Source organism: Gossypium arboreum, chromosome 12 (genome assembly GCF_025698485.1).
Source record: "Gossypium arboreum isolate Shixiya-1 chromosome 12, ASM2569848v2, whole genome shotgun sequence".
Lineage (NCBI taxonomy): Eukaryota > Viridiplantae > Streptophyta > Magnoliopsida > Malvales > Malvaceae > Gossypium > Gossypium arboreum.
Genome location: NC_069081.1, coordinates 115,754,822 through 115,782,101, shown reverse-complemented (window position 1 = coordinate 115,782,101; position 27,280 = coordinate 115,754,822). Strand labels below are relative to the sequence as shown.

The 27,280-nt window shown below is 32.4% G+C and overlaps 4 protein-coding genes across 6 annotated transcripts; 2 read left to right on the top strand and 2 right to left on the bottom strand.

The window, feature by feature from the left end:
• Nucleotides 1-757: 757 nt before the first annotated feature.
• On the top strand, nucleotides 758-2,741 carry LOC108471386 (phosphoglycerate mutase-like protein AT74H). The gene is made up of 5 exons (XM_017773013.2): nucleotides 758-1,353; nucleotides 1,458-1,577; nucleotides 1,924-2,137; nucleotides 2,222-2,302; nucleotides 2,399-2,741. Exons 1-5 carry the CDS (start codon nucleotides 810-812, stop codon nucleotides 2,490-2,492), a joined length of 1,053 nt encoding a protein of 350 aa, XP_017628502.2. The 5' UTR covers nucleotides 758-809; the 3' UTR covers nucleotides 2,493-2,741.
• Nucleotides 2,742-3,408: 667 nt separating this feature from the next.
• LOC108470806 (BTB/POZ domain-containing protein At1g63850-like) lies at nucleotides 3,409-6,930 on the bottom strand. Of its 3 annotated transcripts, none has more exons than XR_001869391.2 (3): nucleotides 5,292-6,930; nucleotides 4,008-5,074; nucleotides 3,409-3,778 (listed from the first exon to the last, which is right to left on the bottom strand). XR_001869391.2 is itself a non-coding variant. In XM_017772281.2 (3 exons), exons 1-2 carry the CDS (start codon nucleotides 6,288-6,290, stop codon nucleotides 4,133-4,135), a joined length of 1,941 nt encoding a protein of 646 aa, XP_017627770.1. In that variant the 5' UTR covers nucleotides 6,291-6,930; the 3' UTR covers nucleotides 3,409-3,778; nucleotides 4,091-4,132. The 3 variants fall into 3 exon arrangements, 2 of the variants coding, with proteins under 2 accessions (XP_017627770.1, XP_017627771.1); XM_017772281.2 differs by having other exon boundaries at nucleotides 4,091-5,074; XM_017772282.2 differs by having other exon boundaries at nucleotides 4,103-5,074.
• Nucleotides 6,931-9,030: 2,100 nt separating this feature from the next.
• On the top strand, nucleotides 9,031-11,249 carry LOC108470514 (V-type proton ATPase subunit E-like). Its single transcript, XM_017771858.2, has 6 exons — nucleotides 9,031-9,365; nucleotides 9,472-9,572; nucleotides 9,910-10,066; nucleotides 10,202-10,395; nucleotides 10,744-10,843; nucleotides 11,002-11,249. The coding sequence occupies exons 1-6, from the start codon at nucleotides 9,264-9,266 to the stop codon at nucleotides 11,035-11,037; spliced, it is 690 nt and encodes a 229-aa protein (XP_017627347.1). The 5' UTR covers nucleotides 9,031-9,263; the 3' UTR covers nucleotides 11,038-11,249.
• A 5,269-nt stretch (nucleotides 11,250-16,518) lies between these two features.
• LOC108470519 (uncharacterized) lies at nucleotides 16,519-19,087 on the bottom strand. The gene is made up of 8 exons (XM_017771864.2): nucleotides 18,778-19,087; nucleotides 18,660-18,681; nucleotides 18,131-18,187; nucleotides 17,964-18,045; nucleotides 17,412-17,507; nucleotides 17,192-17,316; nucleotides 17,080-17,098; nucleotides 16,519-16,995 (listed from the first exon to the last, which is right to left on the bottom strand). Exons 1-8 carry the CDS (start codon nucleotides 18,875-18,877, stop codon nucleotides 16,747-16,749), a joined length of 750 nt encoding a protein of 249 aa, XP_017627353.1. The 5' UTR covers nucleotides 18,878-19,087; the 3' UTR covers nucleotides 16,519-16,746.
• Nucleotides 19,088-27,280: the final 8,193 nt, after the last annotated feature.

The following is a 27,280-nucleotide window of genomic DNA, read 5'->3' as shown; positions in this document are numbered from 1 at the left end:
TTAACAGTAAAAATGAAAGATACTTTTAATAGAAATGACCAATTTTGATATTTGATCTAAGGTATATATAATAATTAATTTATCTATCTTTCGAGTAAAAGGAACAAAACGCAACTAAACTCCGAAACTCTGAGTATAGAGACTTTTATGGTACTTTTATCAAATTTGATGTGCATAATTGCACGTGTAATTTTAAATTTTATTTCAGTTTTTACTTTTAAAAAAAAATCAAAATCAGGTTAAATCAATTTGTATTTTAATGGACTGAATGTAGTTTTTAGATTCCAATTAAATTCAGCCAGCCATCGCCTAGCTTTTCGTCTGCCACTGCTCTCAAAACATGGAAAATAATTGTAAAAGGGTGGCACCTGGACTCTTTTGATTGATTCATCCTATTTGGTTTTGGATTTGTCTTTTCCTTTTATTGTTTTCTCTGCGATATTCAGTACTTGAATTTAAATTTACAGAAAAAGGTTAGAAAAGTCTCTTCAAAGTTGTACCACATCCATTTCCATCCACGAGAGATGGAGCAAAACAATGGAAACGACACCATATTTGCAGAAACGTGTGGAGTTAAAGCGCAAGTGAATAAGAAAGGCCTTACCCACTGAAAATGATGGACGAAGAAACGAGCTCCGTCTAGCTCCCTGTGAACTGGGAATTGGATCGTACAAATTTTTATAGTCTTCTTCAGTTTCCAAGCTGCCTGGACCACTATTATTAGCAACATGTGTCCCATTAAATTCATGGTCCTCATTGCAAGCTGAGATGATATTTTCTTTCCTTACATATATTTGCTTAAATTCATCATGTGTGAAAGCAGACCTTTTAACTCCCAAAGTATGGTGGCCACTCTTACTTCCACACCACCATCATTTCTCCCACTTTGGGGAAAAAAACTACCCACTTTTAATCCTACACAATGCCTTGGAACTGGAAAAGAAGCCCTTGAAATCTCTAGTAATGGATACATAAAGACCAACACTACTGGTTTCCCTGAAAAGGGTATTTCAACACGTCCCGGAACATCATCAACTCCTCGTCCGCCTAGGCCTCGCCGGATAATACTTGTACGGCACGGAGAGAGTGAAGGGAACGTCGATGAGACGGTCTACACACGAGTTCCTGATCCCAAGATTGATTTAACCGAGAAAGGCAAGGCCGAGGCCGAGGAATGTGGATGGAGGATAAGGGAAATGATCGAGAAAGATGGAGCCAATGATTGGAAGGTCTATTTCTACGTGTCACCTTATAAAAGGACACTCGAAACACTTCGGCACTTGGGTCTTGCATTCGAGCGGTCTAGAATTTCAGGCATGAGGGAAGAGCCTCGTATACGGGAGCAGGATTTTGGTAGGTCACTCTCTCTCATGCATGCATCGATTGCTGTCATTTAGATAACGCCTTAAATATTTAATTTGCTTGCCATTTTTCGCCATGATTGTGTTTGGCGAAAGGGAATTTTCAGGACAGGGAGAAAATGAGACTTGACAAAGCTCTTCGGCTGCGCTATGGTCGTTTCTTTTACCGTTTTCCTAATGGAGAATCAGCAGCCGATGTTTATGACAGGATCACAGGTAATACTATAGTAAAATATAAGGCATTTTTTAGTAGATTAGCCAATGATCAGGGTACCCAGGGGGGCTGGTACGCACCGGCCCCTAAATGAAATTTTTTTCATTTAAGGTGTTTTAATTTTTTGAAAATTTTAAGTTGGTAAAAATAAAAGTACATTTTAGTCTCTTTAAAAATAATAAAATTTGATTTAATACTTTATAAATTATAAAAATATAAGTTATTCAAATAGTGAAATTGTATTTTATTATCATATAAATTAAAATTTAATTTCGGTTACCTAAAAGATTTTCTACCTTGCCAATGATTAAAGTTTTGTTAAACTTTTTATATGATGAAATGAAACAGGATTCAGAGAAACACTTAAGGCAGATATTGATATTGGACGGTTTCAGCCACCAGGCGAACAAAGCCCAAACGTGAACTTAATTATTGTCTCACATGGCCTAGCCTTGCGTGTGTTTCTAATGAGATGGTATAAATGGACTGTGGAACAATTTGAAGGACTCAACAACATGGGCAATGGTAACTTGATTGTCATGCAAAAAGGTTATGGCGGAAGGTACTTTTTCAGCCCAAAATGGACACACACACACACACACGCATAAGTGCAAGCAATGGTGATCTTCTGTTTAAAAATCCGCAGATACAGCTTATCTATGCATCATAATGAAGAAGAGCTAAGAGAGTTTGGGTTGACAGATGAAATGTTGATTGACCAAGAATGGTAAGGGTCTCTCACACACTCAAATTTCTTGGAGTTTTTTAAATACAGAAACATCCTTGTAATGGCGCCTGTGCTTGGTTTTTTTTATAAATTCAGGCAAAAGATTGCGAGAATAGGAGAACTGAATTATGATTGCCCTATGGTGAATTCCTTCTTTCCTCACTTTGAAGATGAGGGCTGCATAACATGAAACAAGGTGCTGAAAAGTTGAATTATTAAATCATGATTCTACTCAGGAACACGTGATTTGAATGGCAGGTAATGCCAGTGTTGTCGAAGCCATTATTCTATAGGACAATGTAATGAAAGGCCTTGGCAAGGGATATTGAATTAGTTCAATGAGAAATTAACATGCTAAATCTGTCACTTAATTAGCCGCAATTTTATGTAAAAAAAAAGTGGTGGTTGATTCAAAATTCAACTAGTTCTCGGTTTGTGATATTTTTTTCACAATATTATATTTATTTAACCCAAGAATATGCTTGTCAAATCTGAAGTAAATAAAAATAAAATAATTATTTATTTAATATATATAAGTCAAGACTTGCACAGAACATACTTAAACAACACAGATTTAAACCATATTATCCTTCTTCCCTCTTCCTCGATTTATATATCTTGTAATAGAGTATAGCACCACCACAATTTAATCAATATTATGATGTTTTAGGTTTAAATTTCATCATTGAATTATTCTAAACTTTATGTAAAATGACAAAAACGTTCTCATAGTAATGCATATTATTTAATAAAGGAGATGAGTTTTTAGTAATTTCATAATTGAATTGAGACTCGATTAATAGATGATATCGACTCAATTAAAGATATATATAAATCAACTCTTAAATATTTGTGAAAAATAAGTTCAAAATTATACATATGCATGAACATGGAGACAGCTTTGACACACCCTCTAATCTCCTTTTTCAAGTTCAAGAGCAGTTATAAGTGCAAACACAGTGTTAGATACAAAGAAGATTAGAACGATATTTAGTCAAAAACAGCTTGCTTTAATCAATAATTGTGTTTGAGAAACACAGAACACAATAGAGTTGCCGGTGCGATCCGATTCAAGAGGAGAACACATTCATTGGAGTGCAAGATGATTATGATACGAAAAAATAATTCAAACATGATACGAATATACATATTGTAGTTAACTTTACAGAAATTGAGAATCAGTGATTCAATGTCAAAGCCAATATCTTCTTTTCAAAAAGTCCAAAGCCAAAATCCTCGATTAAGGAAAGTATATTTTTGCCTAAAGCTATTCCAAACCTGTTAATGGGTTATACTTATTCCCACAGGAAAACCAGTAAAGAAGTCATTCCCTATGATATCAATGCCAGCAAAAAATATATATTTTAAATATATATACATATATATATATATATGGTACTTTCACCTATGATATCAATGCCAGCAAGCCACCAAAAGTAGTTATCCTCCTCCTCTGGTACCATCTTACAGGATGCACTGCATTCAACAATCAAGAATTTTCATATTAGTTTAACATCATAAAGCCATAAATTTAACACCATCTTGGCTGAAAGTTTCCATAGAGATTAAGAAATGATGGTGTTAGTATGAACAGCTTTTTAATAGATTCACTATTTATGCTTAGGATGCATACCTAGTTGAATTCTAATTTACTAGTTCATATATACCTATATTATATATAAATATGACACTCCAATCATGTTACCTTCCTATGAGAACTCGATTAAACTGAGCCAACGGTGTAGAACGAGGACCAAAGCATTGAAAAAATGAGAAGGAGAAACAAACCCATTATAGTACCACTGGTTCTGCACCATGGAGATAGGAACTTTAAGAGTTCTCGATGGCTGTTGTTATGACTCGTATTGGCAATGGTGGTTCTTGTTCACCACTGCGTCGCCAGAAAGCCCTCCTCCACCAAACTTCGAAACCTCTTTGAATGTTGGGACAATCTTCACCAGAGTTCAAGAATCTATCAAACCAAGCCAGAAAAATCTCCTGTTGCCAAGCCAGAGGCAGAGTGAGAATCGAGTTGCTAAGCCCATCCTCGATTAAATGTCTATCGAGGCCTTTCGATGCCCTCCTCATCCACCCAAAATCATCGTAAAATGGTACCAACCATGTTTGTAATAGCAGCCACCTTACTTCCTTCGATGCCAATAACTGCCCCTTTCCGATTCCCACAAATAGCCGAGCTGTAACTCTGCTGACTTCAAACCTGTGGACAACCGGAACTTTAGAATGAGCACCGGACAATTCAGATTGAGAAGCCCATGTTTTTAGAAACTCTTCAGCAATCTGCCTATCAATCAAAATGTCCAAAATCCAGTGCAAATTATCTGCTTGTCTTGCAATCTGACTCGCATCCTGCAAATCCAAAGATGCTGCTCGGAAAAAAAGGTGTCGAAGCAATTCCAGACAGCTATCGCAAGCTGAATATAAAGACTCTTTCCGGAGATCGTTGTGAGATGAATTCTCGCGAAGCATCTTAAAGACCAATCCTTTCATTTCACGCCTTGCTTTCTCATCTTTGCCTTCAAGAACCACATGCAAAAGCTTGAGAAGCACTTCTTCATTATCACCACCCTCATCAGTTCCATTAGCAACTTCAACGGAAACCCTCTTCAAAACCTCCCCGGCTCCAACGTTTTCGAGGTGGAGCTCCGCCAATAAAGAAGCCACTTTCTCCTCTTCATCCTCAGCCCAAGGAGCGGCTTCCAAATACTCCAAACAAGACAAAACCCCAGCATCAAATCCAATGGCCGCTGAAACCTGACAAAGCAAAAACATCACAAGAACCACCACTTCAACACTCTAAATACTTACTCAAGCCACTAATGGCCAAATCCTTCAATCTATGTTACAAGCTCAGAGTTCAAAATGGGAAATTGAAACTGCTACTGCTAATCTTCATCCAATTCTTAAGTATCCATTTAAACAAAATTGCTATTTTAATTAATTTAAAAAAAAAAAAAAACTAAAACATTACCTTCAAAATTCCAAGAACCTTAGAAACGTCTTCTCTCATTAGCTTCTTCCTCAAATCTTTGCAATACATCAACCTCAAGGTCTCTATATAAACCTCAACGTCATCACAGTCTGATATTTCCACAATGTACGGCCCAGTTGATCCATTCCTCTGCTGCTTTGTCCATCGATCCGATAACCTCACAGCAAAAAACCTACTGTGAGCCATCAGTATTTGCCGGTGAACGTTCATTGACACACTAATCCCGTCCTTGGAACTCAAGGTCAGCTTTATATCACTCAAACCCGGGTCGTTAAACTGGTTCCCAGGGCTCCGGGTCGATAAAAGATCCGAAATTCGTTGCATGGTCAATACCTGCTTATCCATAACAGGCGGGGGTTGATTTTGTCTCGGAGCTGAAATGGGTGCTTGGATCTGAGCTTGGTTTTGGGTTCTTTGATGGATATCGGGCTCGCTAGCCATCATCTCGAAAAGTGTCGGGCTGGACCGTATCTTGTCCGCTGGAGGCGGTGGGGACATCGGGTTTAAGAGACCCGCCGTCAGTGCAGAGTTGAACTTGTTGAAACTCGACGGAGAATGACCATTGGAGAGCAATGTTCCGCCCGTAAAGTCCATGACAGGCAATACGCTTCCTGGAGAATATCGGATCCTGAAGCCCGACAAAGAATCTGTTAACCCCTGGTCCGGGACACGGCGAGCTTGCGGCGGAAGCGGAGGTGGAGAAGGAGGGGGCGTTGGAAGGGGCTTGGAAGCAGGGCAACACCAAGACCTATCAGGAGAAACAATGGTGGGCGAGTCAAGTTTCCGGCTTAGAACTCCATGAACACCACCCGATTCAGCACAGTTGTTCGTAGCACCGGAAGCAGCAGAACCAGTAGCCACCGAGGAAGCAGAGGAAGAAATGGTGGTTTCCTTGCACTTGCGGCGCTTAGGCTTGATGGGTTGGACTTGTACTTTGAGCTGAGCAGATGATATATTTGTAGTTGTAGTTGTTGCCATGAAATGATATTCAATGCAATCCTCTATTGTTTTTGAGTTTTGACTGTATGCTACTCCCTTAGTTTACAGCATTGGCACTTGGCAGAAGCATTTAGTATGGCGGTGGATGCCAAAAAGGAAAAAGGGAAATTACAAGCGGCCAGCTGGGTGAGAACTCAAGTAAAAAACATGACCAAAGAGCCAACCTGAAAATGGGGCATTAAATGCACAAAACAAAGGAAATAGAAGGAGAAAAGATGAGATCTAACTCTTGTTCTGTTTTCTATTGGAGTGTTTTGGATCAGATCAATAACATGGGGGGGCTTTTGCAATTGTTGTTGTTTCAGAGATTAAAAAATGAGAGTGGCAAAGCAAAGAGAGAGAGAGAGAGAGGAAAAGGTAGGAGAAGAAGGGGCAGAGGGCAATCTCACATGGGGGGCCACCATTGTATCGGTCATCGGACTTACTGTTGTTTTTTTTCAATTTATTTTACAGTGGGGTGCATGGATTAGATGGAAAGTTTGATTGTCTTTTGTTTCTAAATTAGTCATTCACTTGCTTCACTAGGCCGCATTGGTATTGTTTTTTGCGTGCGATTTGTGACTTTTGATTTGGGATTTTGCGATTCTTTTTTTGGGGATTATTTTTCATTGGGACGCTCAGCCTGGTCTTCCCCACCTCCTGGAAATAATTATTAATAACAATGGCTGATATTATTTCCTACTCATTCATATTATTAATTTTGTTTTTCTTTTACGGTCATTAATTTTCTCTTTACTAAATTTTATTGGTAAAATCAATAAACACCTTTTTTTTTTCAAATTTGGCATGCTCTAACTTAAAAGTAGGAATTTAAAATTTTCTTCAAATCTCTTTTTATTCAAATTTATTTTTATTTTAATATTTTATTTAAATTCTTTTAAATTTTAAATAAACATTTAAATTTAAATGAATAACTCGATCTTTAAATAAGACCAATTATACTCACATGATATTATGTTATCTTTTAATTTGGTTCAACTTAATTTTCATGTTGCTCCCAAATTCACTTTATGTTTTAACTCAAATAATTCACTATTTATTTACATGAATAAATAGTTTGCCAATTCCATATGACAACTCTGGAAAAGTTGTTCCCAAATATTGATTTGATAATTATAAAGTAAATACAAAATAATTAAAAAGTATAAAAATAACATGATAGAATTTAAATTTATTTAACCAAATTGATATTCAGTTTAAATTCCAAGCCAAGTTGGAAAAGTGTAGATTTGTGCCTGACTAATAGACATGTGAAGCAAGGAAAGGGAAAGGGATCCCCAATTCCCAAAGTCACAAGGCAAATCAAGTTTTGGATTTAATAAACATATATTTATTCCCAAAAGGAGGACAAATGAGGACATGTCTCTTTGTATTTTATTTTATTTTCATCAAAACTTGTGTCATTGTCCTTTGCCCTCCCTTTCAATTCTTCTTATTCATTGGGCCTTTCTTCACTCCACCCCCACCCCCACCCCCACCCCAAACAATTATTATATACACATACATGTATATAATACCAAACTTTACTTATGGATAACATGTGACTTGTATTCATATAGCACTCCTTTCTTAGCCCCCTTTTTTTTTTCCCCTTTCTTTGCTATTTATGATAATTTATATATTTCTCCCATACATTATATGTTATAATCAAGTGTTGAACTAAACAATTTTAATCAAATTAAACAATTATTCTACACATACAATGAACACATTGTTGACCTGTAGTTTATTATTATTAATAAAAAAAAAGTGTGCTTTTTGTTGGATGTTAATAATAATATTAAAAGGACTAATGATTGGAAAACACAGGAGAGTGCCTTACATGCCATGTGTAAATATCATATATGATAGTCAATTTGTGATGGTAGACCTACAAAAGTGGGCCTTGGTTCATATTAATTTTGGTTGGTTTTTACGAGATAAGAATGGACCAGATGGAGAGAGAACCCTTTTTTTATTAAAGATACAAAATCATCATCTAAACGATCAAATTCTAGGCCTGCGATCCATTTTAGTGGGTTTGATTTTAAGCTTCGTCCCGTTTTAAAAATAGACCCATCAAGTCGTTACACATCTAACGGTTCAGATCGGTTGTGAGTTTACCTTTTTACGGTATTTCCTTTAAATTAATTGATAAATAGTAGAGGTTTGTTATGCACAATTATATATATAATAATATGAAGGTTTTTGAGTTTCGTAATGCGTGTGACTTTTAATCCATTTAATCTGTTATTATAATAATTTGATTCTATTTGTAGTTATTTGAATTTGTAATTATATTACTCTTGTTGTATTTAAGCTTTTAATTTTTTTAAAAATAATTAAGTTTTTTTCATTCAATTCGATATTTAAACTTTTAAAATACATTAAAAAATCTCATTTTTTTAAAAAATCAATTAAACCCTATTTTTTACACTCAATTAGATATTTAATCTTTTAAAATGTATCAAAAAACACAAACATTTAAAAAAGAAAAATTAAGCCCTTAATTTTTTTACACTTAATTGAATATTTAAAAAAACTCTTTAACCATTAACTTTAACAATTGACCATTAAAAAAATTAGTCTTAATTTTTCACATTAGAATCACCGTGTCACAATCACCACAAAAAATTTAAAATTTGAGACCAAATAATATTTTATTTGAATAATAAAAAATTGTGTATAAATAATTTAATAAGTATATAAATATAATAAAATCTAAACACTAGGCGATAACCGGAAGGTTGATAATTTGATACTCTCGAAAATCGTACGCTCAGAAAATGTCCCACGTCATTATGAGGATAACTACAAAATAATAGTAGTTCATAAATAAATGGGACCCTTTTTTTCTCTTAAAAAGTGAATAATTAAGCAAACGGCCATTCACCATACCCTTTTCTGATCGAGAATCAGATAAAAATATCTTATTCTACAATATTTTCCGATCAAATCAGGATCCCCGCGAAAATGAACGACGGAGATGTTTCCAGGCAGATCCAGCAGATGGTGAGATTCATCCGCCAAGAAGCAGAGGAGAAGGCTAACGAGATCTCTGTTTCAGCGGAAGAGGTATTTCAATTTTCATTCGTTTTCTCTCTTTTCCCCCTTTCTGGCTTACAATTTTGTGAATTTTGGATGTTCCGATGAATTGATGGTGAATCGATTGGTGTTTTAGGAATTCAACATCGAGAAGCTCCAGTTGGTGGAGGCAGAGAAGAAGAAGATCAGGCAAGAGTACGAGAAAAAGGAGAAGCAAGTCGAAGTTCGAAAGAAGATGTAAGTTGATCTTTTTTTAAATATTCTGCTTATTTTCTCATGTTCTGCTGTAATTTTCAGTATTTAGTTCAACTGATTTATCATACTGGATTTCTATAGTCAAGCTGAGATTTACATTAGTAATTGAGAAGTAGTCAGATTCGGAGATGGCTCTGGTTTAATTTGTAATCTGAAACTATAATGTGATTTGGGTGAAGCTAGTAAATTGAAGAAGTTGATGCTCACAATGATAGTTAATGTGACAGCCAAGAGAATTTAGTTTTTGTTTTGATGCAAAATTGACACGTAGGATAATAGAAGGATACAAATAAGAGTAAGATTTATTCTGTTGCTGCAGTGAGTATTCGATGCAGCTTAATGCATCTAGGATTAAGGTCCTTCAAGCTCAAGATGATGTGGTTAATGAAATGAAAGAGTCGGCAGCCAAGGAACTTCTGAACGTGAGCCGTGATCACCATGTGTACAGAACGCTTTTGAAAGATGTAATTGTTCAGGTCAGTGAATGGCAAGATTATAAAACCATTTTTGCAAATATTTCAAAATTGCAGCATTAGATAAAATCTTGGGAGTTCTTGAATTGAATGATTTTCATGTACAGTTGAATGCTGAAAGTATGTTGTTTATTGCAGAGTTTGGTCAGGCTGAAAGAGCCTGCTGTCTTACTGCGCTGTCGCAAAGATGATGTGCCCTTGGTGGAGTCTGTCCTGGATTCAGCAAAAGAAGAATATGCTTCCAAAGTGAATGTTCATCCTCCAGAGATATTCATTGACAATGTCCATCTTCCTTCTGCACCTTCTCATCACAATGCTCATGGCCCTTTCTGGTATGCATGATTAATTCTATGGAAATGCGAGAGTACATGTTACCGATTGTGAGGATTGATCCTTAGGGACGTGAATGTTTGTCTCGAGGAAGTAATTAAGTGTTGAGTATTATGATTCTAGTAGTTGTATGAAATATTGCTTAGTTGTGCTTTACTTTTCTTTTCTTTTTTTATCTTACCAACCTCCCCTTGATGTTACCCTCTGCCCCTCCCCTACCTGAAATGAGAAGGAAAAAGAAAAGAAGTAAACCGATAAAACTTTAATACTGATCCCTTTTTCCCCTGGTTTGCAGCTCAGGAGGTGTTGTGATAACTTTAATACTGATCCCTTTTTCCCCTGGTTTGCAGCTCAGGAGGTGTTGTGATAGCATCTCGAGATGGAAAGATTGTGTGTGAGAACACCTTGGATGCACGATTGGATGTTGCATTCAATAAAAAACTTCCAGAGGTGCGTTTGGTAGTATTTTTTTGGGATGCATTTTGCTTAGTTCTACCTTGTTTTGCATAGTTACACATTAATTCTTCAAGAAGAGCTAGAAGAAGCAAATTGCTGGTGCAGTGTTGTTATCTCCCTCTCTCAATTTAGTTTATTTGCTCTCGTTGCAGATCCGCAAGTGGCTCTTTGGTCAAGTTGCTGCTTGAAGGGTAGGATTGAGTCATCAACCACAGAGAAAGAATAGCTTCGAAGTTGTTTGTTCATGTATTTCTCATATTATTCGTCCCGGATCATTTGTTTGGTAAAAGTTAGTGAAACTTTTGTTTAGTTGGTGCCCATATCATTTTGAGGATGGTAAAGTACTCTTTTTCTGAATCATAATAAAGTATGATATGAGATGTTGTAGGTTTCTGGCCAATCTTTGACAAAGATTACTCATATTACTAGGGTCTGAACACGGTTTCAAGTATGGTTATATTATTCATATCACTGGTTTCTGCAAAGCGTAGCAGTTGAAGTTGCATCACTTTTAGTGGCTACCTGTTTCTTCAGCATGATGCTGTCGTGGTTTATCGAAGTTATATTTAGGTTTCATGCCTGGTGTTGTTCGTTGAGCGTTTGCTCAAGTTTCTACTTTAGCTTGGCTTTGTTCGACACGTTTTTCATGGCGTCAACGCACCGATATTTTTTTGTTGTGTGTTTGATTGATCAAATCTTACATTTCAACATTATTTCGTTTGGATTTTCAACATTTTAACCATCTCGTAATATCATTTTCAAATAGTGCCAAATTGTCCTCAAGGTGTAATAAGTGTAATCTTATTATGGATTATGGTTCATAATTAGGCGTGTAATTTTAAACTTTTACCAATTCACTCATTATTTTTATTATTTTAATCAATTTTTTTCAAATAAAATTTAAGTCTAATAAAAACTAAAAAACCATGAATTTTATAACCATAATTTATAAATTTAATTATGCTTGGTGATACAATCAATTTTCATGAATTATTATAATCAAAATTAAATTTATAAATTTAAGCCTAATATATCATTTTAATGAATTATCATTAAATTAATTCTAAAACCGAATAAAAATAAAAATTTAATATTATTATCTTCAAGTACTAAAATGTATAGTTTTGTCAAATACAGGTAGCACATTGTAAAAAAAAATGTACCACATTAAAAAATTGTCAAACTCAAGGACAAAATTGTACATTAAGTTATAAATTTATTTCAAAATCCTATATTTTTATTGATATATAAATTAGAATTATAAAAAATGTTATGAAATAAAAGAATAGAGAAAATAAAAACAACAATAAAAGAGAGTAAACAACCAGACATAGGAGAGCAAAGAGAACCTATTTTATTAATGAATAGTGTAATAAAATATTAAACTTATCATGATTTTGGAGTTCTAAAGTACATTAAACTTATCATGATTTTAATGGATATCCATTTTATAATAATATTTAAACACTCCCCTTAGGCTCACTTGTAAATAATTTGTCTTGATAAAATCTTATAAAGATAAAAATCTTGTGGGGAATATTTTTTTACTGAAGGAAAAATAGTGTGCATATTTATAATATGCATAATATGCTATCTCATTAAAAACATCACTAGTAAAATCTAATGGGACAAAACCTCGATTAACGGAAAAATAATACAATGCGTATTTACTCCTTCTTATAACATCACGTAATATCTTACATTCTACGTATTCCAATATTAAATGTTAGCTTTCAAATGACCACTTGAATGTATTTTCTAATTATTTATATCACAATTCTTTTGAAAGTTAGGAGAGAAAAAAAATTTGGGGGAAATATATTTTGATCTCTTAAGGAGTTTCAACAATAATTATAACAAATTTTGATCATGATCCTTCTATAAAAATACATATAGTATTTTGGATCATTTTATAATCTTCCTTCAACTATTATTCACTGAGGCGAATATGTTGAAATCATTTCAATTCATATAAATATTTAGGCAAACATATTGCATAATTTCTTGAGAATTTCTATATGTTTCCAGCCTTTTTATACCTTAAAGGATTTTATTATAAACTTCCACTGCATAGTGGTTTTTGTAAACATTGTAACAAAAATCATAAGGCACATGTCAAATATTTCATAAACTGCTAGACTAATAATATATCTAAATGTTATTGCATCTACTACAAAAGAATATTTTTCATAATCAATGCTTGGACTTAGCGAAAAATTTCATTTATTTTATTTTATTTTTGTAAAATATAATCAATATTTCTACTCCATTGGCTTTATACCTTTAGATGTTTGGACTACTGATCCATAAACTTTATGAATTTAATTAGACTTAAATTATGTCTTTTTGTTTTTGCTAATCTATTCCATGTCTGTATTTCTCAAGAAATTTATTGAAAATCCTCATTTTCTTTCATTATTTCAATAATACTATTCTATGCAAAATCATTGTCGACAATTTTTTGTTCTTCATGATTCCATATTTTTTCGTATTGGCATAACTTACTAAAATATATTTATTTTCACTATTTCCATCTTCAAATACTTGAATCTCTTTGTAGTTTTAATAATTAGTTATGCCTAGGTTTGTTTAGGAACATTCTCCTCCACTATAAGACCATCTTGATTTATTATTTTGTTGTATTAGAATTTTATCTTTGGAATCAATCAATCTACCATGCTTTAGGCATGCAATACTTTCATTTTTATAGCAAGGTTGTCGGTTGAGACTTCAAAATATCAGTTGGTACATAACACTTAGTTATTTTTATCAAGTTAATAAATGTGTCTGGCAATTAAGTTGTAATAAAGTGCATTATCTTCTTAAACTTTTGGTTCAAATTACTTTTTATGAGGATCTAGATAATGATAATTCATCCCAATTAATTTATTTATCCAACTATTATTTCTCTCCCCTAATCTTGGGAAAATTATCAAATTAAATAGTAATCACAAATCATGTTATAATTAAATCTCCAATTTATTTAACACATTTAATAATACAAGAAGACACATAACTAATGTATATTCCCAATTTTCTATAAGTACATATTTTGTGCATTGTGGTGTAGCAACTTAAACATATATCACATATTCTAAAATTCTAAAACGGGTTGTATTTGATTCCTATTGTAATGAGGAGTATTTATCAAAACTTATTGGCATGATGCGTACAAATGTGGATTCATATAAAATATCATATCATTATGCCAATTTTATATACATAAACATCAAGCTTTGTGATATTTACTCGCACCGACAATTTAACATATAATAATCATTGAAAGCTTGAGAATTGAATTCACAAACATTAGTAAGAATTGTGTCAATTGCATAATTTGAAAGTTTTGTTCTTACACTAATCATTAAATAAGTAATATTGTAAACTTCAAGTTGCACACTGATAACTCAGATGTGATTACCTTGTGGATGCATCTACCAGGATCTTATCAGAACATCCATTTATTGGATAAACAAATCCATATTTCTTTCAGAAATGTTAGAGATTTAGTCTCAACTTGAGTTAGCAAGGTTCTAATAATTCATATTCTTTGAGAACAAGCAATACTTAAAAAATCTTTAAAATAAATGATATACAAGTTCTTTAATAAACTTCCATGTAAATTCTCAGTTTTTCTTATCATTATTAATTGAGATAGTCTAATCGATCATGTCAATTAATTAATATATTTAGACTAATAAACTTTTTAATTTACTATGTACGTGATTCAATAATACTAAGATAAACTTGTAGTTACTGTATCATGTGATTTAATCATACAAACAAGTATACTATCATTGTATTGAAAAAAAATCAGATTAATAAGTCTGAAAATAGTTATAAATTTCATCATTGAAACAACCAAATATAAAACATTAAACTCAGTAGCCTAAAACCATATGCATTTATTGGGAATGACTCCACCAATCTTCCACCAAATAAAATTATTTAACCTATCAAACATTCCACCATATAATTTTTACAATGCATAACTTTACATTCCTTAAATCAAATGTTAGGAATGACTAGAGCCTCGTCGCAACATGGTGCCTTTGTCGGGAGGCGTGCACGCCGGCTACCTCCACCCTAGCAGATTGAAGGGTCTTTTGGGTTTGGGCTCCATTTCGGGTCCATTATACTGCCCCAGAGCCCTTTTTGGGCTTTGATCCAATTCACGGATTCTGATAATGGGCTCGTTTCATGTGTTCAGGATATGGGTCTCGTTCACAAATTCGGTTCATGAATACGGTTCATAGGCCCAAGTTGTGGATTTTAGCTTACATGTCCGATTCATGTGGCCTAATTGGGTCTGGCTAGTCGGTCCATTAATGGCTCAATAGGTCCGGTTTATTGGTCAAACTTAAGCTAATCGCCCACAAAAAACATGCATTTCGGAAGAAACAGAATAAAAACATCAAAAACACGACTGGACAAAACATAACCGACGCAAGTGATATAACTTGGTCTAAAATTTTGTGCAATAAATGGTTATATAGGGTTTTTTTTACATGGTTATTTAGTGTATTTAGTAAGGCAAAAGTTTTTATTTTCTTTTTGAACCAATCTAGTTAAAAATTATTAAGTAAAATTAATTTATTATTAACTGACGTATCTTGAAAAAAATATACTTCTACCAAAAAATCATGAAATTAAAAAGTGAACATAATAAATCTAAAATTTAATTTATGAAATTCTTTGAAGAATATTGAATCAAATTAAAATAGAATAAAGGAAAATGGAAAAGTTTAAACAAATGGAAAACTCATTTCTAAGAGGAGTCCTGAGCTCTGATTAAGCAATTCATTACATGTTTTGTTTAATTTAAAAATATTATAACATATTGTGTAACATTAATTACACAAATATACAAAGAATTGCAACTTTTATAATGTTTAGTGCGACACAATTATACAAAAATTGGCTATTTAAACAAATGATTACAACATTCATTATATTATGTATAATTACAGAAAATATTGCCTAATTAAACAAACAATTACAAATCTCATAATATTTTATGTAACACTAATTATATAAAATATTACCTAAATAAATAATTTAGTAAGTATATTTTTGTAGTATTTTGTAACACTTGAGTTTATAGAAATTGTGAAGCCTTTCTTAGAGATTTCCCATTTCCAAAAGTTAATCATGAAATTTGTATATAAATTAAGACGAAAGGACGAGGGATGAGACAAAAGGTGGTGGTGTGTGGTGCAAATAGTGCCAGCTCGTGGGATCCGCATATAGGATGAGCTATTGTCTTGGTGTATTTATAATAATAAGTTCGAGGATTCATTCTCTTATTTACTTTCGTATTAAATAAGAATTCAAACAGATTAATAGTTTAATGCTTCATCCGAATTTGTAAAAATATCAAGCATTTGATCTGCCAGTGGCGCACTATTTTAGGTGTGACAATGACACCAAAATATTTCAAAAGAAAACGTCATACATCTCCCCGACCGTACCTTTGTTTTGGGTCATATATTTAATTACACGCATTTAATTTTATTATACATCAGGTATCGAATTTAATCTTAATAAATGTGACAAGGAACATGGGATATGCAGCTTTAACAAACATTGGTTTATATACCAAAATTGAAGATAAAGTTTATAAATAAACATCAAAACTCAATAGCGTAGAAACATGAAGTAAAAGAAAATTATTGAGAATAAACAAGCTGACAGTTTTAATATTTAACACTTTTTGCTGTTTAAATCAGCTATAAAAAAAAAAGTAAATCACACAATATAATATAATATAAACACTATATATAAATCCCAACAGCATGCAAAGTCAAATTTTATAAAGAATACCAGCTTCATCCATGTCTCAGTAGTCAGTAATCCAGATTCAGGCAATTGAAACCAAAAGGTAAACCATAGAAAGATCACTTAGGGTAACCAGATGGTGGGTAACCAGGTGCTGGATAACCAGCTGGAGGGTACTGATGAGGAGGATATGCGGCCGGCGGGTAACCTTGAGGTGGTGGATAAGGCTGTCCATATGCTGCTGGTGGATAGCCAGCTGCAGGGGGTATTGGTTGATCAAGGCGAGACATCTGCTGAACAGGGGGAATGGCCATGGGTTGTGGACCGAACATGCCATCTCGTTTGTCCATTTCAATCTTATGTTGTGTCTGTAATCAAAGAAAATGTTAAGAAATGGTTCAAAATAAGGATATAACAAAATGTCATTTTGCATGTATTAGAACTCATCATACCTGCATACATGCACAGACCCTGCAAAAGGTAAAAATAAACGGGTCGTCAGTGTATTCTGAATGCAAAATTAACTAGAAGATAGATAAAGCAGAATGGAACAGATCACTTTACGTGCAATAAACCATATCAGCCAAACAGTTCAGCAACTGTGCAGCATCTTGAAGCTCATCACTTCCAACAATCATTGCAACTATGGAAAATATGCAGGCAACTTGTTGCAGGCAAAACATGAAACCCTGTATATTAAGTGAATATGTTTAATCATTGGCCAAGGACATCAGATGGAATTACAGATACTGATATACATTAGGTGTAGAAAGGGATAGTTTACAATGATGCAGTTGTCACATTTTGTTGTTTGAATGTTGAATTCATCTTGCAGCAGAAACCGGGTTGAAGCCACGGAGTTTCCAAAGCAGAGGAAAACCTGGAAATGACAAACACATTATATGAAAATGATAACAAGATACGAATAGAAGCTCACTGCAACTGGCACACCAACTTACAAATTATCTTGAAAGAAAACCACACAAAAAGTTATATGCCTATCACGAAAAAGTAGGTTCTTTAGACGATTTTAACATTGCGCTTTATAAAATAATACAATGTCCCTTCCACCCTCTCCTTTCCCAGATTGGACGTGTTTTTGCGCCTAAGGATTGTTTTCCCCACAGCTAGATCTTTTACCAAATTTTCAGAATTGGACATGGTTTATCTTTAAAACCCTGTAGGTTTTTGTATATTCAGTTCAATCTCAGTATCACTAATATTCCTATAGTTTGTGGGTAGTCTGGAGTAGGGAACCAAGTCTGTAAGCTTATAAATTAAGTTGCATGTTGAAGAAAAAAGACAGCAATAGAGACCATATAGACAAACTTCCTACCTCAGTGCAAAGGCAAAACTCGGGACATTTACTTTCACCACACCTACCACTGCATGGCATATAACCAGCACAACATGTATACCTACAACAAAAACAAAATGACATGTTTAAACCAAGATATCACTTCATAAACTTGTAATGAAAGAGGGACCAAATGTATCGATCACCTTGACATGTCATTATAAAGAGCTCGTTTCCGGAGCATGTAGGATACACATGGGCCACTGCAGTAAAACAAAAGCAGCAATGTATTTTGGAGACAGAAATTAAAGGTTAGATGTTTCCAAAAGGTTGAGCGAAAGAGAAAATTCATCAACATATTGCACAAGACTGCACATAATTTACTAGTATAGAGGCTAAAAGAAATGAAGACCAAGCAAAAAGCGAGTATTTTCAATTTCCACGGTGAAAGTGTAAGTGATAAAATTAAGAAATCAAAACACTAGCAGCAAAATTAGGCATTCTAGGAAAGACATTTTAGCATCCAAATTAAAACAGAAACATAAAAATCACGCAGAGTCAACCAGGTCAATCCAGTCACCACGTCTCGATCTTTAAACCCTAAACCATCACAAATAAAAAAAAAACAGCGCTTATTGCAGCTAACTAAACCAAAAGAAAAAATCGAAAACACAAAATTCAGCAGAGTCAGAATCAGATCTACAACAAACAAAAAAAAGATTCGGAATTACTTACCACCAAAAAGCCAAGCAGCAATCTGCAAAATTGAAATTAATAAACGATAAATCAAACTTTAAAAACACAAACACACACAAAAACACAGAGAGAAAGAAAGAGAGGAAGGAAGAACTACAAGGAGGGTCGCGTTGAATGGTGCTCATGAGATCCGTGTGCCAGAGATTCCGATACTCCTGACGGACCTTCATCTTGTCCAAGTATTCTTGCGACGCCATGATCTCTCAAACCCTAAAACACAACCACAGAAACAGAGAGCGCAGAACAAAAATGGAATGGAAAATGGAAGAGGAAAAGCTTTTTTTGATGAATGAATTGTTAAGGGTCAATGGCAGGCTTTGGCTTTGGCTTTGGCGTTGGCGTTGGCTTTTTGTTTTTTAGTTTAGATTTATCTTAAATACCAAGTCATTAAGACTAAGAAAGACTTTTGAATTTAAAGGAAATAATTAATAAAATTTCAATTTTAAATCGAGACGCCCAAGGAAATGGAGAATAAAATAACGTGATTTGCCTTAATTGCTGACCTCGGTTATTCTATTAACGCTGTTAATTTTTGTGATTTAAATTTTACTTTTTTTGGTTTAAATTATTCTTGTTCATGGGTACAATTATTCGTCTAAAATTTAGAATAATTTGAGAAAAAATATTAGGCCTGAAAAATAAGTTTTGGTAAAAAAGTTAGACTCGTTTAAAATATGAGTAGAGCTCAAGTATAAACATTCAAGACTCAAACCCGGTCGATTTTTAAATTTATAATATTTTGTATTATTTATTTTTATATATCATGTAATTTAGAACACGTTAAAAAATAAATCTATATAAAATGTATAATACTACTCTAATATAAATATTAAAATAATATTAAGATGACAACATAAAAAATTTCAATAAACAAAAATTTATAAAATTGTTAAATATTAAAATAACATAATATAAATATTTTTAGAAAAAATAAAAAATATGAACCGGTTTGGGTAAAATTTTAAACCCATATTTCGAAAAACTGGTCTAGATAAACATAAAATATATTAATATCATACTTAGAAATGACCCAACTTATGGACACTTTTACTTTAAATCACGTTTAATTACATTAATGTAAATTAAATTAACAAATATATATGCTTAGATTCGACTCAACCTATAAAACCTTTACTTTAAATCACATTTAATTACTTTAATGCAAATTAAATTAGTAAATACATATATATAATTATACATATCTCCAAAAGAAAAAGTATCAAAGTAATGATTATGGTTATTCAAAAAATTCCCCACATTCGTGGCTATTGAATTACAAAAATGTTTTCTTTATGTTATTTATGTTTAATAAATTTATGAATTTAAATTCTTCTTATAATTTTGGGGCAAGGACAAGGATGTCATTTTATTGTTATATAAAGGGATGCAATTTATTTAAAACTTAACATTCACAATTAGAGGTATTTTAATGATAAATGTTTCATTTCACCAATAACATGATAAATATTTCAATTTGAATTATTTAACAAATATTAAAAATAATTAAATAAATAACATTGAGACTACAAATTGTCGTTTTAAATATAGACGGCCCTAAAGTCTTACATCATTTATTCAACTATATATGCCTACCAATAAAGGCTTCGCTCCAAAGTTTTCCTCCCTTTTAGTCGTCTTCCTCGAATTTTCTTCGCGTAAGAAAATAATATAAAATTAGTAGCATTAAAACTCATGAAGAATTTCTTACTCTTTCGATAGAAGCTACTAGTACTTTTCAAATGTTAAAAGCTTTATATTTCAATTTTGTTGATAACATAAATATTTTAAAATTCAATGTGTTTACATAGTAGAAACTTCTCATGGATGCTTAGCATTGTCGATCATTAATATCTTATATGCTACATAATTTATTTTGTTAAACTGTAATTGTTACTTATATCTTGAACATATGACAATCATTTGAAATAATTTTATTGAACTGTAATCACTGCTGATACCGTGGATGTATAATCATTTATATTTGAAGATCAATTCATTTGAAGTAACATATATTAAATATTTGATTAGGTCAAACAATAAGACCTTTTTAATAAAGAGATTGGTTTCAAATCTATTTATACTAATAATAAAAATTCATGATTAAGTTGATGTAAAAGTGACCTTGGCACCAACTCAATTAGGAAATTATAAAAAACATGAGATTTATTAATTAAAATAAGTTATATTATTCGATGGTATTTAAACATTTTAAATTTAAAAAACAATAATAATATGCATATTGTGAGATTTGAATCCATGCAAATTACACTGTAGAAATTTTAAATTTACAACTCACTAAAGCTTCTTTTTTATTTTTTTATACTTTTTAATTTTATTATACACACTTTATTATCCCTGTTAATTTCCTATTTGTATCTATATTATTATTTAAGCTTTTACTGAGTTTGTGTCGCCCTCAATCGGGTCACCAACTCGATCAAAAATTTATGAAAATGTCCTTTCAAAAATCTAAACTATTATTTTAAGTGTTCTGTTAATTTTGTAGCACCCTCAACTGGGTCGCCAGCTTAATCAATAAACTATGGAAATGTTCATTCATAATTAAAAAAATTATTATTCGAGGTAATTTTAGTTTTTTATTTAAAAAAATTAAAATATGCGTATGATGAGATTTGGAACCATTAAATGTAATACCCCATATCCGTACCTGAGACCGGGATAGGATACGAGGCATTATCGAAATTTTCAGAATAATTTCAATTAATTTATATTATTTAGTATTCATTTTCATGTTTCATGTAACATCCTTTTCATATATTCAATTCAAAATATCATATAAAATACGATACAATACTTAAATTGTCATATTTACTTGCTCATTCAGGGTATCCGAACCTACCTGACTAAATTGCAGAAATACCAAGATTTAGGGGCATATTGGTAATTTATCATTTTCTCAAATTTCACCCAATCTTAAATTGATAAGTTCATTTAATTTATTAATTTAGATAATAAAACAATTTATTCCTTCAATTTAGTCATTTTTGACATTTTTACAAAATTGCCCCCTAAAGTTTTACTTTTATTCAATTTAGTCCATGAGCTTAAAACATGCAAATTAGCCATGCTAACTGAATATTCATATATATTTTTCCTCCTCCTCCTCTCCATTCCACATCCTTAATGTATATAACATTCTTGTAAGTACGATTTCACAATTTACTTATTAATGCTCACATCAATCTGTTCACACGAGTCATAGTCACTCAATTATTTATAATTCGAGCTACAGAGCTCAAAATTAAGATCCGTAAATTTTCCCTAAAACTAGACTCACATACCATTCCACCATAAAATTTTAAGAATTTTTGGTTTAGCCAATTAGTACAGTTTATTCATTTAAGTTTCCCCTGTTTCACTATCCAACAGTTCTGACCTCTCTTCACTAAAAATTAATTATATCACAGTACAAAACTCGGATAATGTTCCCATTGATTTCTATTAAAAATAGACTCATTAAGGATTCTAAGCATATAGATTTGAGACTCTAATTAATTTTCTCCAATTTTGGTGATTTTCCAAAGTCAAAACAGGGAGCCGAATTCATTCTAACATTGTCTCACAAAATTCATTATATCTCATAATTTACAAATCCATTGCTTACACGTTTCTTCTATAAAAACTAGACTCAATAAGCTTTAATTTAATATTTTATTCATATTCTAATTCTATTTCTACAATTTATGGTGATTTTCAAAGTTAGTCTACTTCTGCTGTCCAATATTGTTTTAGTTCAAGATGTTTATTACCATTTTCCTCTAAATTTCAAAGGTCATACAATTCAGTCCTTGCTCAATTAGCCCATCTATTAAGCTAATTTTTCTCAATTAACATTTTATTCCATCATTCTAAACTATTACACAATCTTTAAAAATCATAATTTTAACACTAAACCTTAATTCACAACTTTTTCACAATTAGGTCCTAAAATCAATTTCTATTGAAATTACTTGATAAAATCATCAAACAACAAAATCAAAGCTTAAAATTCATTTTATTTCATCATAAACAGCTAACACTTATCAATGATAGCTTTTAATTTTGTTCATAAAATCAAAAACTAATGAATTAAACACTTGGACCTAATTGTAAAAGTCACAAAAACATAAAAATCTCAGAGAAAAGGGTAAGAATTGAACTCACATATGTCAAAGTATGAAAAACCAGCAGCTTTCAGACCTCCCATGGCGTTTTTGCTGAAGAAAAATGATGATATCTCTAGATTTTTCAAATTTGTCTTGTTTTATATGTTTAATTTACAAAATTTCCCATTTTGCCCTTGTTTCTCCTTATCTTTTTTGCTGATTTTCTTGCCCAACCGTCCAGCCCATACAATTTGGGTCCAATTGCCTTTTAAATCCCTCCTTTTTAATCACTTAAACTATTTAATCACAATTTAATAAATTTCACACTATTTTCAATTTAGTCCTTTTTAATTAATTGACTAACCAAACGTTAAAATTTTCTAACGAAACTTTAATACTAACTTAACAACACTCCATAAATATTTATAAAAATATTTATGGCTCGGTTTATAAATCCGAGGTCTCGATACCTCGTTTTCAACCAAATTTACCTGATTAATTCTTTTAAAATCGCAAAATTCACTAATTAAAAACAATTCTTTTAAGTTCGCACTTGGCCTATAATTATTATTTGTTAAAATTTCTAAACATACTCGTCGGATTTAGTGATCTCGAATCACTGTTTCCGACACCACTGAAAAATTTGGCTGTTACAATACTAATTGGATTACTAAAACTTTAAATTAATCACAAAGCCAAAACTTCATTTTAATATAATTTATACATTCTTATTTTAATATGTAAAATTTATTATCTCCATTAGTTGTGTGTCTATATACTTACAATTTATTAAGCCTTTTAATGAGTTCGTGTCACCACTAACCGAGTCTCAACTTAGTTAAGAAATTAAATATATATATATATTTTGCAAAGTGAGTTATACGAATATGAGGGCTTTTTTTCGTATTTTATAAATCAATAGAAAATTCATAATAAGATTTGAACTAAGGACACCATGTGTATAAAACTTTTTCATTTACCATTTGAATTAAGTCAATTTTAAGTTTTTATTTGAAACTTTTATATCTATATTGGCATAATGACTTGTTTAGCCGTCCAATTTTACAAAAAAAAAAAAACTCTCCATTTAATTTTTTCTTTTTTTTAGCCTTTAAACTTGTATTGTTTGTCAAATTACCTAAAATGAATAGAAAAGTTAAGAATTGTTAACTTTGATAATGTGGCATACACGTGGATTTTCATGTGACAATTAATTGATTTTTTAAAAATTTAAAAATTATAAAAACTATTTGTAAAAAGTAAAAAAAAATATTTAAAAGATTATCAAAGATATATATATATTTTATATTTTAAAGTTTTTAAAAAATAACTAATTGCTAATGCGATAAGTCACGTGTGTCTCATATAAGCTAGAGGTGTGCATGGGCCAGGTCGAGTTTGGGTCTGTAATACCCCTACCCGTATTCATTGCCGGAATAGGGTACGAGACATTACCGGAGTTTACGAATTAATTTTTTTTTTTTCAATTCAACATATTTTCATGATAGATTCATGCATTTATATAAGATAACGTCATCACATATCTATAACCAGGTTTGTTAACCATACTAATGGCTAACTTTACATTCATTTCACATTAACATTTACTTTGTTAGCTTATACATGCCATTGATTTCCAAAATAAAGTTTCTTTATATACCGAAATCTCGAGGTCGACAGGTGATGATGTCTCCACCAAATCCGACCTCCGAGCTCTTAACACTACAAAACAAGGAAAAAGGAAACAGGGTAAGTACTTTGTGCTTAGTAAGCTCATGTAACAAGAATTATACTTACCTAATATTTTCAATACAATATAATAAACATTCATATATCCATTCAATGCATTATTACCCTAACATGCACAAACTCAACATTCAAGTTAGTACAATAATTTCCATGTATCAATAATATATATATATATACCATGATTGATGTACTCATCAATACCATGATTTTCATTCCCTTATTATTTTTTATATTTATCCCGTTGAATTTATCGAATTTCGATGGATTTTCGAGGTACACATTTATTGTACAATTAAGGTCCGTCAATTCATATTCATGTGCGCACATTTCCATTTCGGAGAGCACACTCACTGAACCTCAAGCTTGCGGTGGGATTACCAGTCGAGCTAAATCCTCGCAATATAAACTCATAGAGTATTGTCGGGATTACCAGTCGAGCTAAATCCTCACAACGACAATTACTCTAATGAACTTGGATCCAATTACAGTCAGGCTAAATTGAGACCCTAATTTGGATTACCCGTCCGGCTAAATCCATTTTACACATATTCTTCGGAGGGCTATATCGAGATAGGATCACCCGTCCGGCTAGATCCTTTTACCGTCAATTCATTTTCGAGATCCATCAATTTTCCTTTCATTCAACCGGATTTCTTCCCATTTTATCAAATATATCAATGTTTCATAAATTTTCATACAATGAACATTCAAATCATATTCATATAAAAACATGCATTTCAAGCATTTAAGAATATAATTCAAGTTACATGAACTTACCTTGATACTTGTTTGTAAACAGTAAAAATCTATTAATCCCGAACTTTTTCCTTTCCTCGATCTAGCTTCGTATTTGAATCTTCTGGATTTGGTACAAAAATTATGAAATACCAGCTTAGAGAACCCTCCTATGGCGTTTTTAGCTGCTGGAATTGAAGAGAAATGAAGAGAAATCTAGATATTTCCTATTTAGTCCTAGTTTTATTTAGTTAATTTTGCAATATTCCAATTTTACCCTTAATTTATCAAATTTTCTGCTGATTTCATACCCTTGCCGTCCAGCCCAAATAACTTTTGGGTCTAATTGCCTTTTATATCCTTTCTCATTAGACTAATAAGCTATTCAATCACTCTAGCAACGTTTACACCTATTACAATTCAGTCCTTTTCATTTAATTGACTACCCAAACATTAAAATTTCCTAACGAAATTTTAATACCACATTAATAACATTTCATAAATATTTATAAAATTATTTTTGACTAGGTTTTACGAGATAGAGGTCCCGATACCTTATTTTACCCAATTTCTTCAATAATTTCTTTTTCTAACTAATCACTAAATTGATAAAATTTTCCTATCAATATTTTCATACGATTTTCCTTATCATATAAATTTTCAAGCAAAAATATTGAAATAAATTTCTCTTTAAATCGGATTTGTGGTTACGAAACCACTGTTCCGATAACATTGAATTTACGCCATTACAACTCTCCCCCCCTTTTAAGGATTTTCGTCCTCGAAAATCTTACCAGTAAAGAGGTTTGGGTATTGTTTCCTCATTGCCTCTTCCGGTTCCCATGTTGCTTCCTCAATCCCGTGCTTTTGCCATAATACTTTCACCAAATTTATCTTTTTATTTCTAAGCTCTTTTGTCTCCGTGCAATATCTTGACCGGTTCTTCACTTTAAAGTCATATCCGGTTGAATCTCTACTTCATCGGAGAAATAACATGTGAAGGATCGATCGATATCGTCGTAACATAGATACATGAAAAACATTATGGATTCTATCAAGTTCGGTGGTAATGCCAATCGATAAGCGACGGTCCAATTCTTTCTATGATTTGATAGGGCAGATAAATCTTAGACTCAATTTACCCTTTCGACCGAATCGAAGAACTTTCTTCCAAGGAGACACTTTCGAAATACCTTGTCACCGACTTGAAATTTAATCTCTTTTCGCTTAAGGTCGGCATATGATTTTTGACGATCGGAAGTCGTTTTTAGACTATCTCGAATAACCTTTACTTTTCTTCATTTCCCGGATCAAATCAACCCCATGTATCTTCCTTTCATCGAGCTCATCCAATATAACGGTGTTCTACATTTTCTACCATACAAAGCTTCATACGGAGCCATTTTAATACTAGGCCGATAAGCTGTTATTGTAAGCAAATTCAATCAAAGGTAGATACCTCTCCCAATTACCTTCAAACTCTAGTATACAACATCGGAGCATATCTTCCAATACTTGAATTACACGCTCAGATTGACCATCAGTCTGAGGATGAAATGTAGTGCTTTGAAATACAACTGAGTACCCAAGGCTTCTTGCAATTTGTCCCAGAAACGAGACGTAAATCGGGGATCTCTATCTGATATAATGGAGACAGGCACTCCATGTAACCTGACAATCTCAGATATGTACAGTTCAGCTAGTTTATCTAAAGAATAATCCATACGTACCGGAATAAAGTGAGCTGACTTTGTCAATCGGTCTACAATCACCCAAATAGCATCTTTTTTCCTCGGAGACAAAGGTAGCCCCAATACAAAATCCATAGTGATTCTTTCCCATTTCCATTCCGGTATAGTAATTGGCTGAAGTAACCCCGAAGGTACCTGATGTTCAGCTTTAACTTGTTGACATATTAAACACCTTGATACAAACTCAGAGATATCACGTTTCATTCCCGACCACCAGTACATCTTTTTCAGATCATTATACATTTTATTACTCCCCGGA

Bases quoted from the DNA above. Each gene is read 5' to 3' on its own strand.
- LOC108470514 (XM_017771858.2), top strand. From the start codon at position 9,264: ATGAACGACGGAGATGTTTCCAGGCAGATCCAGCAGATGGTGAGATTC. The intron at 9,573-9,909 runs GTAAGTTGATCT...CTGTTGCTGCAG, and splicing joins GTCGAAGTTCGAAAGAAGAT to TGAGTATTCGATGCAGCTTA. The intron at 10,396-10,743 runs GTATGCATGATT...CCTGGTTTGCAG, and splicing joins AATGCTCATGGCCCTTTCTG to CTCAGGAGGTGTTGTGATAG.
- LOC108470806 (XM_017772281.2), bottom strand. From the start codon at position 6,290: ATGGCAACAACTACAACTACAAATATATCATCTGCTCAGCTCAAAGTA. The intron at 5,075-5,291 runs GTAATGTTTTAG...TTGCTTTGTCAG, and splicing joins AGGTTCTTGGAATTTTGAAG to GTTTCAGCGGCCATTGGATT.
- LOC108471386 (XM_017773013.2), top strand. From the start codon at position 810: ATGTGTGAAAGCAGACCTTTTAACTCCCAAAGTATGGTGGCCACTCTT. The intron at 2,138-2,221 runs GTACTTTTTCAG...AAAAATCCGCAG, and splicing joins CAAAAAGGTTATGGCGGAAG to ATACAGCTTATCTATGCATC. The intron at 2,303-2,398 runs GTAAGGGTCTCT...TTATAAATTCAG, and splicing joins ATGTTGATTGACCAAGAATG to GCAAAAGATTGCGAGAATAG.
- LOC108470519 (XM_017771864.2), bottom strand. From the start codon at position 18,877: ATGGCGTCGCAAGAATACTTGGACAAGATGAAGGTCCGTCAGGAGTAT. The intron at 18,682-18,777 runs GTAGTTCTTCCT...TCAATTTTGCAG, and splicing joins CATTCAACGCGACCCTCCTT to ATTGCTGCTTGGCTTTTTGG. The intron at 17,508-17,963 runs GTAGGAAGTTTG...TGTCATTTCCAG, and splicing joins AGTTTTGCCTTTGCACTGAG to GTTTTCCTCTGCTTTGGAAA.